Source organism: Somniosus microcephalus, chromosome 1 (assembly GCF_052327205.1).
Source record: "Somniosus microcephalus isolate GS21.2 chromosome 1, FLI_Smic_1.0, whole genome shotgun sequence".
NCBI lineage: Eukaryota > Metazoa > Chordata > Chondrichthyes > Squaliformes > Somniosidae > Somniosus > Somniosus microcephalus.
The window spans coordinates 362,378,392-362,398,065 of NC_140987.1; the positions used below are offsets into that span (position 1 = coordinate 362,378,392).

A 19,674-nucleotide genomic window follows, 5' to 3' on the forward strand; every position below is an offset into this window, starting at 1 on the left:
ATGTTTGACCTTGGTGATGCTTTGCCCCTTTCTAATGGGCAGCCATAGTGAGCATTGGCAATATTTTTGTTTCCATTCTCAGGATGTAGAAGCCGCTGGCAAGACCGGCATTTATTGCCTGTCATTATACGGCTGAGTGGCTTGCCAAGCTAGTTGAAAGGGCAGTTTAAGAGTCAACCACATCCTATGACCATTGTTGTGGCACTGGAGTCAAGTATAGGCCAGATGCGAAGCATCTTTTCCTGAAGGACATTAATGAACCAGTTAGCTGTTTACAACAATCCGACAGCTTCACTCTTACTGATTTTAATTTCCAGATTTTTTTGTTTTAAACTGAATTTAAATTCTTCAACTGCCATGATTTAAACTCATTCTCCGGATTATTAGTCTAGGCCTCTGGATTACTAGTGTATTAACAATAACCGCACTACCATACCCAGTCTGTAAACCGGTCTCATGCCAACCATCCCATCAGCAACAGACGTTAATGAAACTGGACATAAATGACATATTAATGTAACATTGAAATGTTTACCAAGTTAAGTACTTGTAGCAGCCAGACATTTTAAATGTACCAGTGGGGGTATGGAAAGGAATTGCTGATGATATCTGCACAGACTGCATGAGTGTGTCATTCTATCTAGAGACAGCCCTGTGCAACTATTTGACTGGAGTGCCCATTTTCAAATGGAAGCTACTATGTGTGTCTCTGTGTGAGACTATAGGCTAGAAATTCGGCTCCTTTGTGCCTGCCGTTAGTGCCTCCAGGGGGCGTTAACGGGGCATAAAGGGCTTATCGCCCAGGGGGGGCGAAAAAACGTCTCCAAAGAAATTCGGCGGGTGTTGCTGAGGTGCTACCCGGTAGCGCCGCGCCCCCGCTAGTACTGCCCCGGACCGCTGTGCCGCCAGCAATGATGTCATCGCCGTGCAGCGCAAATCCTTACTGCCCCACGGCAGAAATTCGGTTGTGTCCCACGAATCTGCCGCAGGTGATGTCAACGCCAGCCTTGTGGGTCGCGAGCTGGGCCGACCTCCACTCGCGGGGCGGTAGTTAAAGGGGAGAAGTGGCCGCGACCCGCGGTGCCATTTTCTTTTTTTGGCCGACCTCCAGGTCGGCCTTCCATGGTGAGCCAGGACCAGCCACCATCGCGCAGCCCGGCACCTCATCTCGGTGCCGGCTGTGGCTGCGGCACCACGCCACCCGGGTGGCCTAGTGTGGGCCATCGGAGGCCCTGCAGAGTGCGAAATGGCCCTCCCCTTTAACTGAAGGAGAGGGGTGTTGAAACACGGCAGCGCTCCGCGGAGCCTCTGCGGAGCACTGCTGATCATGCCCTGACATCGCCTCGGTTACCACCCCACCAGGAAGTGGAGCGCCCGACATTGCGCTCCACTTTCTGTGCGGGGCGGTAAGCCGAGTTTCACAACTTTTTTTTTAACAAAAAGTGGTCCAAGCAGAGTTATAAGTTTGTTGGGGCTACAGGTTGCTTAAATTGGAATCATGCATTGCTGCATATAATCCACATATTAGCATTTATTAATTTACATAAGTGTACAGATATCTGACAATGAGTTGTGAGTATTGGCCCAGAAATTCGGGTCGGGGGCTTCCCGCGGGTGTAAGCCCCCGATCTGCATTTACCTTGCGCGCCGGCCGTTGAGCTGTGGGCCCCCGTGGAATTCCGACCTGGGGCCTGGTCCAGCTGCCGGCATGCAGCACTCGCGTATCCCAGGGGCGCAGTTAGTTCGATGCGTCCCCTGGGATCACGTGGGCCATGGGCAGCCAATCGGAGCAGGGAATGCTCCATTCATAAGTCTGACAGGAAATGCTGTCAAACTTAGAAATACTACGGGCCCCTTCTTCTTACAAAACATCACTAAATCTTCAAATAAATTTTTTTTTAAATCAAATTTTTTAAATAAACTATAAATTACATGAAATAACTATTTTAAACAATAATTTAAATTTTTGAAAAAAATAATGTTATTTTCTAACGGGGCTAAAAATAAACTTACCTTGCTTTAAAGTATTTAAAAATAATAAACTTGTGGAAAAAATGTTTTAATTTTAATTAATTGACCACTTACCTTGTAAAAAGCAGGCCTTACGCCTGCTTTTTAAAATTCTAAAGACTTACCCTCCCGGAGAAACCTGTAAAAAAAACGTAAGTTCAAAGCGCACGCGCAGACTCCCCCACGCACGCATTCGACCTCTGAACCCCTTCGTTCAGAGGAACCGAAGTGCCGGTTTCCCACGCATGCACAGTGCAAGCAGGAAACCGGCACTTCCATCGGGCCCACGCGTGAGTACCCCGTGCGTACTCACCCGTGGAGACCCGAATTTCAGGGCTGGGTTGGCAACCCAAGAAGACACAAAATTGATGACGGGCGACGCCCAAAACATTAATCTATCTTCTTTGCACGATACTGATCAAACGGCGGGACATTTGCAGCATTTTCTTTTTGTCTTGTATCTTTCATTTTAATTTTAAAGATCCAAGCATCACGCAAATCTATATATTTATGAGTTATAGGAACTGCTGGAGCAATTCATTTGAGTGTTCAATTAGAGACTGACGGTCTGGTGGTAATGGAACAACTCTGCTGGACCTTGCTGTCTTATTTAAGCAGTCAACGCTTTCTAAACTGTAAGAGAGTAGATTCCAGAAATCACTTACAACCTAAAAACACCCCAGTGTGTCCTTGTGTGCAGCAGCTCACAATATTCCTGTATCTTACCTTTTTTTTAAATCCTAATTGCGTTTAAAATATGTGCTGTTAAGCTGGCCTTTTGAAAAAATTATAATACCACATATGGTTTTAAAGGCTAAGTGCTGGAGTTCACAATGCTGGATTTTAAAGAGAGGAACGGCAGGCAGCCATCGTGAATCTCAAGTGTGGCTTTGCGACTGTAATTACTATTGGAAGGTAAGAGCTGAAGTGAATTTTGTACTGGCTGGGCTCCCTTGGCTATAGCAGAGTAGCATGTTGTACCTTGCGAGGATGGTATTTTGCTAAATGTGACATTATATTTTTATAAAGGTCACTTGTAACAAGCACTGTTAAAGCATTATTTTCTCAGTATGTCAAGGCAGCCTCTGTAGGTTTGACTTTGATGGCGCATATTTTATTTCCTTTTGCAGTCTCGGCTGTTTTGCTCTTATTTATTGTTTAGAGAGTTAATACGGTGAGGCATTGAAGTTGAAAAGCCAACACCTCTCACTCACTCCCGATCCCTCCAATTTCTGCTGTGTATTTTCATAAAATGGATGGAGTTGCAATTGCTAAACAGGCCGGGGCGAAACCACACTTGGAATACTGTGTACAGTTCTGGTCTCCATAATTACAAAACGTATATAGAGGCACTGGAGAAAGTGCAAAAAAGATTTACAAGGATGATGCCAGAACTCAGAGGTTGTAACTATCAAGAAAGATTAAATAGGCTGGGGCTCTTTCCTCTGGAAAAGAGAAGGCTGAGGGTGACCTGATGGAAGTCTTTAAAATTATGAAGGGGTTCAGTAGGCTAGATGTAGAGAAGACTGGGGTTAAATTGGGTGCCTTTGCGCCTCCCGTTAGCACCCACTGGCTTTGCGACCGGGCCCGGCGTTGACATCGACTCCCGCCATATTTGGCGGGAGTTCTGCGGCGGCGTTACTGCGTTGCGCCCCGATCTCCTTCACCGATCGTGATGTCATCACCGTACGCATTGCCCCGGACCCGAAATTGACTTCCTCCCCCAGCCCCAGCGCCGGTCAAAAACACCGACAGCTGCAGGAGGCATGCATCGGGCGGCCGGCCGCTTCGGGGGCGATGATTAAAGGCAAGGTGGCCGAGGTAAGTGAGAAAAAAACTTACGTTTCCTGTTCTAGTTTTTTCCGCGGGTTCCTGCCCGCAATCAATCAGCCCGGCACTCTGCTTGCCAGGCTGATCACACAGGATCGCGGCTGCCTTGGTGATCCAGGTAGGTACTTTTTAAATTGCAGAGTCTGCAGCGATGGCCCTTCCCTTTAAGGGAGGGACGGAGCCTTTGAACGCGACAGCACTGCATGGCCCAGTGGGCAGCGCTGCTGAAGTCTCCACCCTGCTCTTCGACATTAGCGCCCTCAGAAGGAAGTGGGGCACTAAAACTCAATTTCGAGGTCACTAAAGTTAGCGCCCAGGCGATTTTAGCGCCCCAAAATGGTCGATACCGAATTTCCCCCCCAATGTTTCCACTTGTAGGGGAGTCCAAAACTAGCGGCCATCAATCCAATAAGGAATTCAGGAGAAACTTCTTTACCCAGACAGCAGTTAGAATGTGGAGCTCGCTACCACACGGAGCAGTTGAGGCGAAAAGTATAGCTGCATTTAAGGGGAAGCTAGATAAGTACATGAGGGAGAAAGGAATAGAAGGATATGTTGATAGGGTGAGATGAAGTAAGGTAGGGGGAGGCTGTGTGGAGCATAAACACCAGCATAGACCTGTTGGGTCAAATGGCCTGTTTCTGTGCTGTAAATATATATAATACTAGCTCGCAAGCCACTTGTTTATTGCTCTCCGGCATAACATAAATAGGTCTGTTCAGTGTTGTAGTGCTGATAGTAATCTAACAGTTATAGTTCACTTGAATGCAGTCAAGTTACTAAATCCATTGTGGTATAATTAAAGAAAAAGAGAATCATGTGAGAAATGTATAATACTGGCTTCAGGTTATGAATATAACCTTTTGCACATAATAATTTTCCTCGACTCATTTTAACCAACATTGGTCAGTCCCAATCCTCAAGGCAACATTTGTAATACCATTATTCTCCATAGCAGTTTTACTATCCGTATTATAGAACAGTTGGATATTACTGTAGAAACTGCCACATTATTTCTTTATCCCAAATTGTAATGCGCTTAATTAAAATATTTTTTATTAAAAAATAGTATTTCAAAAAACAAAACTGGTCATTCAGCCTCATTAATAGAGATTATCATTATGTGTAAGATTAACACAGATCATTAAAGGATGTACCTTGTAAAACAGGGAGAGCTAAGATGATGCTTAGGTGACATGGCCATCTTTGGGGGAGGAGGAACCAGTAAAAAAAAGGAGTGAGAGGGAAAAGTTAGGAGATACAGAGCAAAGGGGAGCATAATTATAGGTTAGGAAAGAAGACTATTTAATTGTTTGAACCAGAATGAATAATAAGATCCTTAAGGAGATAAAGGAGGCAAGGGAGTGTATAGCAGTAAACAAAGGAAACAAGAATGGCTCTAAACTAGACAGAGGTAGTAATGAACAAAGAAAAATGGCAGGTTGAATGAGAAAAACTGGCATAGTGGGGGGAATTTGCGAGGAAGAGGTTGAGGGGAGAGAAAGCCAGGTCTCTGGAGACACACAAAGGGTAATTAAATTATTTGCCGCAGTGGTAGAATTCTTGTTGAAGAGTGCCATGGATCGAAAGATTATGGGAATCACTGTCGGGTGAAGTAAAGTGGCACACAATGAGCATGAAAGAACATTTAGTCTATTTTTCTTCTACTGCTTTCCACTTCCCTGTTGAATATGATGAGGTTTGCTGGGATAGAGTTCCACAGATGCCATTAGCCCCCAAGTGCCTCAACCTTCGTATTAGAATTTGAACCATGCATGTTGGGCTGGGGTATCAGAGCCATGTTGGATGCTGCCTTCACCTTACTTCCACACAAACTAACTTTCCAGCTGGTCAATGGGCATGATCAGGAGCGTGAACCCTGGCTGATATTTCTTCATTCCTCCATAATCTAGGGGACAGCGAAGCCAGAAGTAAGATCCTGCTGCAGCTCCGGCTGAGGTCATTAACTCAGCAGGCCAGGGATCAAACTTGGGACTTCCTGGTCTTCGTGACTATGTGACACATTATCCACTGAACCAGGAGGGGATTTTTTTCCCCCTTTCCCACCTCTAAGACCTTATTTACATTAAAATTGTTTCCAGAATTTGTCTGTAAAATGCATACTAATTTCTCAAAAAGGAAAAAGATGAACATCTTGGCCCGTATTTTCTGATCCCTACGGGTGTGTATGAGCTGTGTACACACCCGTAGGGACCACGCAAGTGCCGGTATCAGGCATGCAAAGCACATGTGCTGAAAACCGGCACTTCCGATCTGTCAAGAATCCTCCGTCTGCCTGGGAGCAAGGTATCTGCGGGTGGAGAGTTCCGTTTTCTGCACAACCTCCACCCACTGAAATCACTTAAAAATCTTATGCTTGGTAAAAGCCTGCGTAATGCCTGCTTTTACCAAGCGTAAGAGTATTAAAAAAAAACTTTTTTCAATAATTTATAATGTAAAAATACTTTTTAAAAAGGCAAGTTTATTTTTAGCCCCGTAAAAATCTTTAATTATTTTTTTCAAAAAATTAAATTTTGGTTTAAAATATTGAATTTAATGTAATTTTAACTCATTTTAAAAACGTGATGGTTTTTTAAAAATGTATTTAATGTTTTGATGTCTTTTTTCAGTGATAGCAATTCATACTTTTGACAGGTCTACCTGTCAAAAGTATGAAGGGGGATTTCCATCGCCCATTGGTTCCCCATGGCCCACGTGATCCCAGGGACGCTTGCGAACCGCCTGCGCCCCAGGATACCTGGGCCTCTGTGTGCGTGGACCAGGAGAGGCCCAGGAGTGGAAATGGCCGGACCTCGGGAGCCCTCAGGTAAGGGCGTAGATTTTTTTCCCGATAGGAGGCCCATGCACACAGGAAGCCTCCTATCGGAAATTATGGGCCCTTATATATTTATAAAACAAAAAATAAAATACTGCAGATGCTGGAAATCTGAAATAAAAAAGGAAAATGCTGGAAACACTCAGCAGGTCAGGCAGCATCTGTGGACTGAGGAAGGTAGGGTTAATGTTTCAGGTCCAGGACCTTTCACCAGAACCCAGTTTTTATTCTCTATTTATAAAACTCTGTTTCATAAGTGATTTTCCTTCATTTCACTTGTGCGTGTTTGATGTGTATTGAAGTTGTTTTGTTGTCACAACAAGCGACTTTGTAAAGAACTCCAGTCACAACCACCGAAGACTGTGCTCCATTACAAACTTGCTTCCCGACCAGTGGAAATGAATGACAAGACTGCAGATCTCAATGAACTTATCTGGAAGAATGATATCTCACTGGCAATCGATTGAAGAATGCTCTAGATGGCTTTTATCTGTGGAGCCTCCTAAAGCAAAGAAAATTCTTTTGGATGCTAAAGAGGACCCAAATTGTACTGCTGATTACTAAGCATGCGAGTCCACAATGCTGTGATACTCATTTTCACGCAAATCTCTATTTTTTATCTTTAGTCGGAAAATTACTCCATCGAGTCAAGCTACGTAAACAGCAGACAGCACCTTATTAAAAGGTAAGTCACGCTTCCCTTATACAGTATTTAACAGTGAGAGTGTGTTCACATAATGAAGCCATCTGCCAATTGTTTTTGGTGTCCCTCTCATTATTGTTAGGAGATCTTCGCTATAATCCTGACTTTGCATAATTTGATTGCATCCTGCTCTCATTTAAAGCTACCTCAAAACACTGGTCAATTGTTCCCAGCAACACTCTCGTTTTGTGCGAAAGAAATCACCTCAGTGTTGAATTTTGTTCACAGTTCTAACCATCCAGAAGCATCTTTTAGCAGAAAAAAAGAGAAAAGTTTTTACTGAGAAAGAGTCTCAGAGCCGCTCCAGCCCGTCGGATCACGGTAACACCTGGGCGTGAAGCAACGTGTAAGGAAAGGGATTTTGGGGACAGCAACAACAAGCACAGTGAGGCAAGGTGCGCTGAAAGGAAGCAATTAGAGAACTCCCCGCCAACCTCGAGCGAAGCTTAATGGGAGAAGGTCTGGTGAGAGCAGAATGGAAAATTGCAAGTGGGTTACTTGGGGAATTAAATCAGATGGTGCCAGACAGAATAACAGCTTCCAAGTACAGAGTCATGCAGACTTGAATTGGAAATAGGTCGGCTTAAGATTTTTTCATATTTTTAAAAATAAATGTCTTCTAAAGCTATTTTCTGCACCCGGGTTGGCTGAATTTCCTGCTACGCACCACATCCCTCGCTGATATTGTTCACGGACAGAACGGGCCAGCTCGACCAAACCTCTGTTGCTATGCAGCTGGTTGCTCAAAGTTGTAAGAGAGCATTCCCGGCTGCTTAGCTTCTCTCTTCCTCCTCGTGGGGAGGGGAATCGCTGCCCCTTCACCAAGAGGCCCCGCCTTGACCCACACCCCGCCTTGACCCACGCCCCGCCTTGACCCACGCTACGCCCCGCCTTGACCCACACCCCGCCTTGACCCACGCCCCGCCTTGACCCACGCTACGCCCCGCCTTGACCAACGCCCCGCCTTGACCCACGCCCCGCCTTGACCCACGCTACGCCCCGCCTTGACCCACACCCCGCCTTGACCCACGCCCCGCCTTGACCCACGCTACGCCCCGCCTTGACCCACGCCCCGCCTTGACCCACGCCCCGCCTTGACCCACACCCCGCCTTGACCCATGCCCTGCTTTGACCCAAGCGCATTTGCAACAGTTTAATCTCTAACCTGAAAATAGGTCAGAGTTGGGGGGAAGGGGAAGATTACACTCCTGTGTGCCAACTCCACAGAATTCTTTATCAGATCTAAGCAGACATGACAGGAATTGACTTGTTACACATCTGCAGATCTTATTCTCTGACTTTAAAGCATTTGTGAAGGAAACATTGTAGGGCTTAGCAGCTTTCAATTGCCACTAAAAAACCCTTTTTTTAATAAAACAAAGGCCCGGATTTTACGGGGCCTAAGTGAGCATGCGGTCGTAAGTGCCCCGCAAGTTCCAGGTTTCCACGTGTGCTACGCATGCACGAAAACCCGAAACTTGCGATCTGTCAAGAGTTTCCGCTTGACAGATCGTACGAATGTGCAGGAAATGGACATTCGCTGGCAGAGAGTCGGGCCCAACTACTGCCCAGTGAATGCCCACGAAACTCTTACGCCTGGTAAAAGCAGGCATAGGGCTTTCTTTTACCAGATTAAGGGTTTATATTTTAAAACATTTTTTTTAATGATTTAAACATTCAAAAATTTTAAAAATTAGTTTAGGTTCTTTTTGGCCCCTTTAAAAATGTTCACATTTATTTTTCAAAAAATAATTTTTTTGTTTTAAACGTTTAATTAAATTGTATTTTTATTCATTTTAAACATATGGTGATTTATTTTTATTTAGGTTGTGTGAAAGTGTGTTTTTTATGTCATTCCTAATATGCTTATGGGGATTCCGTACGTAAATGGAACCCCCATAAGCATATCGGGAATCCCCCTTTGTGATTAGTTGGGCCGGCCCACGTGAGCCATGGGATGCTTGCGAACCACATGCGCCCCTGGGATACGTGGGCCTTTACGCATGTGTACGCCTGCAGGCCCAGGACTGCAAGAGTCCGAAGATACGGAGGCACCAGGTAGGTGCATTCATTTCTTGCGGATCAGAGGCATTCGGCTGCAATTTCAGGTCCAAAGAGTCAATTTCAAAAAAAAAAGTTTTCCCCCCTCCCTATCCTGGGTTCCCTTAGGCCATGACAGGGTAGGCAGCAGCATTTGATCAGGCCTCGCCCAGTGCTGCTTTGTAACAACTCACGATTAGCTGCATCAGAGCAGGGGTGACACTTCTGCCCTGTGGGATAGCGCCAAGACTCGGCTCCACATTTCCACCTGATGACACTGATAAGGTCTGCAGCTAACTGAAAGAAGAGTTGCAAGCCTGAACCCACAATCTTTGCATCATGAGACAACGCAGACGCCAACGCACTGCATCACGGCCTGGAGCACGTTTCATTCCAACACTAACAACTGACATGTCTTTAGTACATGTTCAGGTGAAAGCAATGTGCATTGGTGGTGAGGACATGGGAAGGAGACTTGTGTTTCTGTGTGTGGACTATAAGCAAGCCTGATCAGTTCTGAAGACCCAGAGGTCAGTTCCTATCCTTCCACTAAAAAACATTTGTCCAAGATAAATTGTAGGGCTTCGCAGTTTTAAATTGGTTTCATAGTTCCAGATAATGAAAACATACCACCATCCTCTGTCCAGAGTGCTGGACCATAATAATCCTCTTCAGTTGTAATAAATATTTGTTTTAAATAGAGGGTAAACCACTTGTAGATGTTATCTTTTCACTCTTTCCTCGTGTTTATGTACTGTACCGAGAAAAACGAATAAATAATAAATGCAAATAGTCTGCAGAGAGAGGGAGAGGTTGGCTGCACTCCACAGAGCTGCAAGTTTTAGAGTAGGACTATCCCATTGTTATCTTAAACAGCGTGGCATTAGAAATAACCTGTACTGCTCACCTCCACTCCCCTCTTGGGAAATCACTTCTACAGTAGTTTCATTAAAAGATATAAATTCATGTGCTGGCTCCGTATCATGTAATTACCCAATAAGCGCAATTCATATTCAACAATTCTAGAGAGTTTTACCAGCTTTTTGAACTGTGTTTCTCCCCATCTCCAATTGTCTCCTCTTACTTTCAGCTCTTTGTTGCAGTGATTCCTGCTCCATTCGAAGTGATAGATATTTGGTATCTCTTCATTCCTATTAAGCAAGTCTGGAGAGTGAGCTGTTCAACCATGTAGCCTCATGACCAAACACAACTTTATTCTCACCTGTTGTCCACATTCACACCTATCTGACGTCACTGGATAGCAATCGGAAAATGAGAACCCCGAATGAGCTTTCTCCTCCCTAGACCATGGTCACTGAGGCCAATTCTAGACCCCCATTTCCTGACTCAACTGAGATCGGACAACTGAGAGCAGAGCTGGAGTTAAAGCCGGGATGTAATGGTGTGTATGGCTCAGTACCACATTAGGGGCTACATTTATCATTGAGCCATCAAAAGAGCATGAAATGCTTCTTCCCAACCCAACCCCAACCCCGCTCTCATGATCCCAGTGATTTTTATATTAGATAATGCATAAAAACAAGATAATAATTACAATAATTTCTATGCCCAGTCAGGGAAATACGAAATGCTTTATTTTCTTCAAAGAGGGAGCAAATTTACTGTCTTCTAACATTATGTTGCTGTAGTTGTTTTTTCATTGAATATATTTGGGGGAACTTTTGAACGAAGGGATGTCAATTACAGCTTAAACTCTCCCATCGTTTCTCTGCAGAATGTGTAAATTTTTTATGTCGCGCACTGTAAAGCAGCAGAAACGTACAATGCCACAGAACCTTACTGAATTCAGAATGTTCCCTGAATGAACTAAAATCAAAAGCTGTAATGAGTCATATTATTTATTTCAATGCCAGAATCCTCCCTGAGCACTCCGAGAGCAAGATGTCATTGCTAGTCAACTGGGATGCTTTCTGAATCTCTTTTGTCAAATATAATTAACCTTCTGCTTTCTCAGGCAGCTGTAATTTTTTTTTGTATAAAATGGGTTGGTAGGTAGGACTAGGAAAACCTCGGGCTATCTCTCTGACTCTGTGCTGCACTTGGTCATTTACACACACACACACACAGATCATGAAGGATCCCATTTCTACAGCAACCGATCTCAGCTCAATGTCCTAAATTACAACAGCTAGGAAATAGAATTCAATTTTTGAGCTGCTGACTTCACCACTAACTGCATTAAGAGTGTTTCCCCCATTCTCAGTGCTCCTGGTGTGGGCCACCACATTACCGTCATGTTTCATCGAGCATCGAACTGAATGCGTCTTAGGCACTTGTACCTCACCATCGGCGTATCTTTCAACTTTGGAGCGGGGGTGTGAAATTAGCACTATCGGATCGGCCGCCCATTACACACCCCACCCAACTTTCCTTTCCAGTCAGGCAGGGTGTATAATGGGCAGCCCACCCGAAAATACTAGTTTCACTTCCTCGCTGGCGAGTTTCTCCCTATATTTTTCATCCACATCTCAGGAGACTGACCTCCAGGTGCTGCCCTTTTGCTGTTGTCATTGGCTGCCAACCTCCATCAGCGTGCTAAGCTGTGACCCGCCCGTTAAGAGTGCAAACATGCGGGACTGACTCCACGTTGAGCATGTTGTAACAGGAGGCATTAGTCCGGCAGCGAATTCATAGACTCGAGCATTCACATAGGGCGGAACTTTTGATGTAGAATGGGCCGTAGTGGACCGGCTACCCATTACACACCCCGCCTGATTCTCCTGTCGATAGAAGTCAATGGAAAGGAAAATCGGCCATGGTGTATAACGAGCTGCTGATCCACTACTGCCCATTTTACACCCCCACCAAGGTTGACAGTTCCACCCCTACTCTCAAAGTTCAAATTTCACCGTACTTTGTAGTCACACTCCCATTGAGACTTTGACAAATCCCAGTGAGAAAAGGGTGGAGGAGCATAGCAGTACATTACAAGGCATAGAAAACCATTTCAGGTGTAAAAAATGCAGTACAAGTTGTAATGACCAGCAGATGGAGAAAGATATCATTGTTGGGGGAGGCGGTAATGACCTGTGTACATCCTCAGGTGTCTTACTCTCCTGCCCTCCCTGGACCCACTTATTTTCAGGATCAGTCCCTTAATATAAACCCTGTGTAAAAGTAATATTTTTATTTTAAGCAATAGAATATAGTTCTGCTGCTAAAAAAGAAGCACAAGGATGTGCCCTTGCATTGCTGTCCAATCTGGAAGTACAGTGTATCCCTTTTCACGTGTCTTTTATAAACGAACTAACCTGAAAAGAAACTAAATTTATCTCCATTTGATTCTTTAAAAAAAATTGCCAGTCACTTTTCCGTTTAAACGTAATCTATATCCTTCAGCAGCAATCCAGCGACGGTGGATTTCCTTTCAAATCAGCTCACACAAGAGGTCACCTGTTGGCCAATTCTGAGAACACAGAATTGAGCTGAAATTGACAAGAAGGCCTTAGGAATAGAGATAGGGCAGTTTTAACACAAATCATTTGCCAGAGCAAGAAAGAGATGGAATGGAAACATATAACTAAATTTGCTTTGCCTTACTTAGCAACAGCAACCCTTTATAGGGCGGGTGGGAGGGGGGGAGAAATATGGCCTCTTGACTTTGATATATTTTGACACAGAATGTAATATCTGGCAATATATTTTTGATGGACTTCAGTGTGAGCCAATATGTATTGCAATACATTTCTTTTCCATAAGGAGAGCATTATCTGATACTGCTAGGCATGACAATAAATCAGTATTGCTTCGCACTCCAGTAGTTCCACATTCAAGGACCTGGAAAGAAACAGTCTCAAGGACAGCGGACATGAAGAAAGTGACCAAACTGACAGCGAGCATGATGCACACCGGGGCTTGTACTGTGACACAGCTATCAATGAAGTGTTGAATACAACTCTCAATTCCACCGGCTCTCAGGTACCTGAACAAGGTAAGATGATTAAAGTAATGCTGCCGAGGTCTCAGTAAATAATTAGTGGGTGCAATGGATTTATCCTTTGTATTCTTCCATTTCGATAACTTTGAGAAATGGGCACAGATACCAATCATGATGTGGGCTCATATTCACTAGTTTACTCCAGTTAATTCAGAGTCGTTTCTTGCTCGAGAAAAAAACGTAATTATGCATTAGAATAATACAATCACAGGTGGCGTTCTTTCTACTATTTTAATTTGAATTAACGGATGATTCAAATTAAGTAACTTTGCATTTAGACTGCAAGTGCACTTTACTGGGGTCATTTGTGGAAAGCGCATCAAGTTCTTCATCAAATTCAAATAAACCATTCTTTTAAAATATGTTTGTACATTAAAACTTGTAAAACAGATTACGAATCCATTTGGATTTTTTTTAAATGGTGATTTTCAAATCATATAGGATTTCTCTCATGTGTTTGTTTAATGGGCACCGTCTTCATGAGAAGATGTTTGCCTTTGCCCTCTCCCCGATCAAATAGTTTGTCACAGGATACACGTTTCATTTTGTCACAGTACTTCATGACCATTTTAACACTATTTGCACCATTGGAACAATGGGGTTGTGTTTGCCAGACATTTTTTTCCTGGAAACCGTCACTTTAGTTCTTTTTTAATTTGTTCCTGCGATGTGGGTGACACCGGCAAGGCCATATTTATTGCCTATTCCTCATTGCCAGTGAGAAGGTGGTAATGGGCCTTCTCCTTGCACTGCCGCAGTGCTTGTGGAGATGGTGTTTCCACAATGGTGTTGGGAAGCGAGATCCAGGATATTGGCCCAGCAAAAAGGGAATAGCGATATACAGGAAACTTTGATATCCAGCACTGACGGGACCGAGCTGTTGCCGTCCCATCAAAACTGCCGGACAAACCAGCGCTAATTTTAAAACATACGGGAGCTTTTGAGCTCCGTATCTAGCAACAAACCCTGTTGTTTAGCAACAGCTTCTAAACAGTCGGCCGTAGCTTGCAAGCGTCTCTGTAGCTAAGCAACAGCTTTAGCTAGACCTTGCAGAGCCTGACTAGTGAAACAAAAGCAATGAAAAGAAAAAAAACTTACTGAACCGACTCCTGAATTTTGCCGGTGGATCGAGCATTCCGGACAGTTAACCTCCGGATAAATCAAAGTTTCCTGTATGTCCAAGTCAAGATAGTATGTGACTTGAAGGGGGAACATGGAGGTGATGGTGTTCCCAAGACCTTGCTGCTCTTGTCCTTGGTGGTGGAAATCACAGAGAAGGGAGGTGCTGTAAAAGTACAGGAAATCTCTCTTAACCGGCAAAATTCAGGAGTAGATTCAGGTAAGTTTTACTATATATTAGTGGCAGTGTAACCGGGGCTCCTGGATCTGTGGCCATGTAACCGGGGTTCCTGCACCTGTGGCTGTGCAACAGGGACTCCTGGATCTGTGGCCGTGTAGCCGGGACTCCTGCATAAGTGCTGTGTAACCGGGGCTCCTGCACCTGTGGCCGTGTACGGGGCTCTCGTATCTTGGTAAGTATACCTCTCTGTAATCCGGACTTTTTGATCAACCGGCACCACGCTGGTCCCATCGGTGCCGGATAAAAAAGTTTCCTGTACAATAGTTTTGTTAATATAAGCTGGTAATTCATAAGCTGTCTTCTTTTATGAGACAGAGATGTACAAGTGCATTGCAGAAAATTGAGCTGGATGTTACCAGGGAGGAAAGAAGTGAGCTGATTGTGATTCTTCATTTTGTGTTAAATCCCAGCATTGAGCAGACAGTGCAAATTCTTGCCCCTGGGTTGTTTGTGATACAATATCACCTGATACATGGGAGTGAAGGCTGCATAAGTACAGTTAAATGAAAAAGGCAATGATCCTCGCTATCTCAATGAAAGAGAGAAGAACTAAGCTGATTTTGTCATTTCTGCACCAACATGCGGGAAAGGATGAGACCCTAAACCCCATTGATAGGGTCAGTGTAATATTTGACTTGCCCGTGGCTGTTGTAAATTTGCTTATAGAAACTGAAAAGACTTTGCAACTTTATTAAATTGTGTAGAACTGTTCTCTTTCCATTTATCAATAAGAATATCAATCTGAGTCCTGTAAAATTGAAGCTCACTTGTGGCAGGCCAGATATAAATGTATCAATTTGGACATGTATATGTCTGACACTTTAGCAAGGATGTCAAGGTCTTGGAGAGGGTGCGGAGGAGATTTACTAGAATGATACCAGGGATGAGGGACTTCAGTTATGTGGAGACACAAGAAGCTGGGATTGTTCTCCTTAGAGCAGAGAAGGTGGGGGGGAAATTTAATAGAGGTGTTCAAAATGAGGTGGGGTTTTGATAAACTAACTAAGGAGAAACTGTTTCCACTGATGGGTTGGTTGCAACGTTCCCTATAAGGTCCTGCACAGCCCGGGAGCGACTTTTTCAATGTAAAGTTTTACGCCTGCGCAAAACTGTGAATGGGCTGCGCAGCCCCTTAAAGGGGCCACGCACCCAAAAAAAAATAAGAGGGAACATTGATTGGTTGGTAACCAGAGGATACAGATTTAAGATAATTGGCAAATGAACCAAAGGAGAGATAAGGAGAATTCTATTTATGCAGCAAGTTGTTATGATCTGAAATGCACTGCCTCAAAGGGTGGTGGAAACAGATTCAGTAGTAACTTTCAAAATTGAATTGGATATATATTTGCAGGGCTATGGGGAAAGAGCAGGGGAGTGGAAATAATTGGACAGCTCTTTCAAAGAGCCAGCACAGGCATGTTGGGCCGAATGACCTCCTTCTGTGCTGTGGTTGATGGCCTGATTCTGTTACTGGTCCCCAGTTTGAGCTGTGGTTCCCTGTAGATTTGGCTGTAACTGAAAGCTGCCACGTCTGACATCAGTAACGCTTCTTGCAGATCAAGTTCTCGAGTACACCACAAATTCCCAGTATTCAGCCAGGAAGGACACCAGCTCCATTTACAAAAAAAAATGGTGTCTATATATTTTCATACTTAATTCAATTTGTGGTCAAATTAAAACAAGAAAAGTAACTTTTGCAGAATGCTTTCATTACTAGATACTTCTCTCAATCTAGATAATATTTTTAAAAATAAGTTTAGTGGTATTTCTCTCCCTTTGAAGATTGCCAATTCTAAGTTCCAACCTGCGGCAAAGAGCCATTTAGTATATGTTGGGTGTCGGAACATCAGTGAATGGTTCCATTGAAATTCCTGCAAATCGACATACTGGATGTCCATTGTGACATTTCCAAACCAAGAGATTGCAATTAAAACAATTTCTTGCTTCTCCATCTCAAGGCACAATAAGAGCAGCTCAGGGGTATCAAGACCAGTTATCATCTCAACTGAGAGCAGCAAACTCACCATCAACGGGTCGATCAGGACTGGGCCGTCCCGGTGTCGTTGGCTTATATCCAGACAAGGCAGTGCACTTACCGACTGAGTCATTGAGGAGCATTTATGAAAGATGCAACTGGTAATGGAGCCATTATATAGCCAACATCTGAAAGAAGTTGCTCATGAGGTGTATCATCACCTTCAGCTGATCTACAGCTGCTTTCTGAGCAATCTTTCAGCTAGCAGCAAACACCAACACTACCTTCAGAAATGGAATCTGAAATAAAATTCACGTTTGCAGAGGTTTAGCACCGTGCCGACAAAATGAAATCCCCGTGGCAGGTTCAGCTCATTCTCCTCAGCAGCGACAAAAATACTCACTGGAAAACATCACAGTTATGAGAAATCGAAAAATGTCGCAGCTACTGACAAAAAATGATAAATATCTCCACCAGTGAATTTGGCGCGGCAACCCCAGCTGACAAAACCAGGAGTGGGTTGTGGCCAACATTACAAGTGCTGTCGCGGCCATGATACACACTTCACAAAAACAGAGAGGAGATAAAGTCTGGGTCAGAAATTGAAGCTCATCTAAAATTGTGGTATATCAGTTGGGCCAGTCCATGTGAATACCAAGCAAACTGCAATTATTTCTGGCTTGAATTTTCTATAACCTGTGGGAATATTCCATTTTACAAAGGCCCCAAAGCTAACCAACAGCAGCAGCGGCAACTTGCATTTATATGGGGCCCTTAATGTAGTAAAACATCCCAAGTGTAATCAGGAAAAAAAAAATTGACATCGAGCCAAAGAAGGAGACATTAGGACAGGTAGGTTTTAAGGAGCGTCTTAAAAGAGGAGCGAGGCAGAGAGATTTAGGGAGGGAATTCCAGAGCTTAGGGCCTAGACAGTTGAAGGCACAGACGCCAGTCGTGAGGCGAAGGGAGTCAGGGATGCACAAAAGGTTAGAGTTGGAGGAAAGCAGAGTTCTCGGAAACAACAGAACAACTTGGAACTGAGCCAGGCTTCCCCTTGTACTATTGATTCAGATAGTGATTTTGTGGTTCAGGTCTGGCTTCAGGCTCAGTGGCCTTGGGATGAGTTCAGATTGAATCAAATATCTGCACCAAGGTTGCTTTGCTCAATCCTGATTAGCACTGTACTAATGTGGAAGGACATACAGCTGTGTGTTGGACAAAAAAAAACAAACAAATGCTTTTTGAGGTTGCCCAGTTTCTACACATTACCAGTCATAACTAATGGGAAACTATGTACAGCCTGTGGCAGTGTTTTACCTGTCAGCGTGCCACTGAAGACTACGAGTAATGACTCTCAAAGAGGCATGCAGCGACTGCATCAGCCTAAATGTGCCCGATGTCTGACATTAATCTAACGTGTAGTATTTTGGAGCACGTTGCTCACTTCAAAAAATAAAAAAGATTTTACTTTCTGTATAAGGACGCTGTTATTGTCCTGGTAGTTTTATCACTCGGATTATTGCACTTCTAAGCCCATGAGTTCTATTGCAGAGACAGGCAATGAAGCTCATCGTCAATATAGGCGACAAACAATTTCGCACCTGCTGAGAGAGGTGAGAGCAGGTCATTAGCGTGCATGGAAAAACTGAGGGTTTCAGATAGACTTGTGGCAGCAGCTGCATGGGTATCGTCATTCAGATGCAGTTAAATTATATAGCGAATAGGCCTCAACTTGGTCGTCGTTTTGGCCACTAATGCAGCTAAAGGTGTTAGTTGCTCCCAACCCCCCATTTTTATGACAATGGGGTTGGTGTTAACTGTTCCCGCAGTGGGTGAGCTGCCCGTTTTACATCCCACCCAATTGAAGTGAATGGAAAGGAAAATCGCACAGGGTGCAAAACGGACAGGCCAGCCCGCTGCCACACAGAGGGACCAGTTAAAAATGACCCCTTTGACTCTCGAACCTAATCCCGCGTCAAATTGTTGACATTGAACTCATACAAGAAAGCCATGGATGTGTTTCAGTTTCTGAGTAAAGCTGTATAAGCCCAAGTAAAACTTTCTGTTCTGGTTTGCTGTTAAAACGTGGTTTGGCCTATGGCTGGCCACCAAAATTTTGACCTACCCTAATGTTTTCAGTTGGGAGCCATTGTTTGAAAGTTTAAAATCAGGAACGGGAAAGGCCATTTGGCCTTTTAAAGCTTATCTCTTTATTACCGCTAACTACCCCATCTTAGCATCCAACTGCATTTTGCACACCTGATAGATTGTTCCAAGCACTTTTTACTGTATAAAGAAGTTCTTCCTGATATTTGTTCTTAAATCTACTTTTGACTAATTTCCATTTATGTCCTTTGGTCTTGCTCTTTAGTTAGGGTGACTGTACATCCCCGTTTTCCAGGGACAGTCCACGGATGAGGTACTGTGTCTCCGGGGAAACAATGCCCCTGTACGAGTCCCCGGTTCACAAAACTCATCCCCGAAGTGTCCCCCTGGGCAGTGAGTGTACCCTCCCCCCCTGAGCTGTCAGTTTGTGGCTCTAAGGCTAAATTAAACAACAACTTGTACAACGGTCAGAGTGACTCACTGCGCATGCGCGACCGGGCGGTCTTTCTGCGCATGTGCCGCTTGTTGTTTCTGAGTTTCCGTCCGGGCTTGTGCTGCTAGATTGTCGGCGCCGGAAGTGCCTGGGAGCATGGCAACCAGAGCGGGTGAGGGGGAGGCCGTGGGGGAGGGCCCGGTCACAGTCACCAGGGGAACTTACATTTTCCATCCTGGCTATTTTGCTCTGCTCCCACCCTGTGTGTCCCCAAATTCGGTTTAGAAAATGTGGTCACCCTATCTTTAGTCTTACTTTGAAATGATATTCTGCTTTTACCTTGGGGGGAGTTTTAACCTAAAAAAAAGGGTGGGTTTGGAGCGTGGGCAGTAGTTAAATGGTTAAAAATGGGATACCTGACAT

The 19,674-nt window shown here is 44.3% G+C and overlaps 1 protein-coding gene across 1 annotated transcript in view; it reads left to right on the forward strand.

The window, feature by feature from the left end:
* The window catches only part of pcdh19 (protocadherin 19), a 135,154-nt gene that overhangs the window by 89,138 nt on the left and 26,342 nt on the right, over window positions 1-19,674 (forward strand). The window contains exons 2-3 of the mRNA XM_085995974.1: window positions 7,303-7,361; window positions 13,199-13,371. Of these exons, the coding sequence (XP_085852100.1) occupies window positions 7,303-7,361; window positions 13,199-13,371 (232 nt within the window). The remainder of the gene's footprint in view (window positions 1-7,302; window positions 7,362-13,198; window positions 13,372-19,674) is intronic.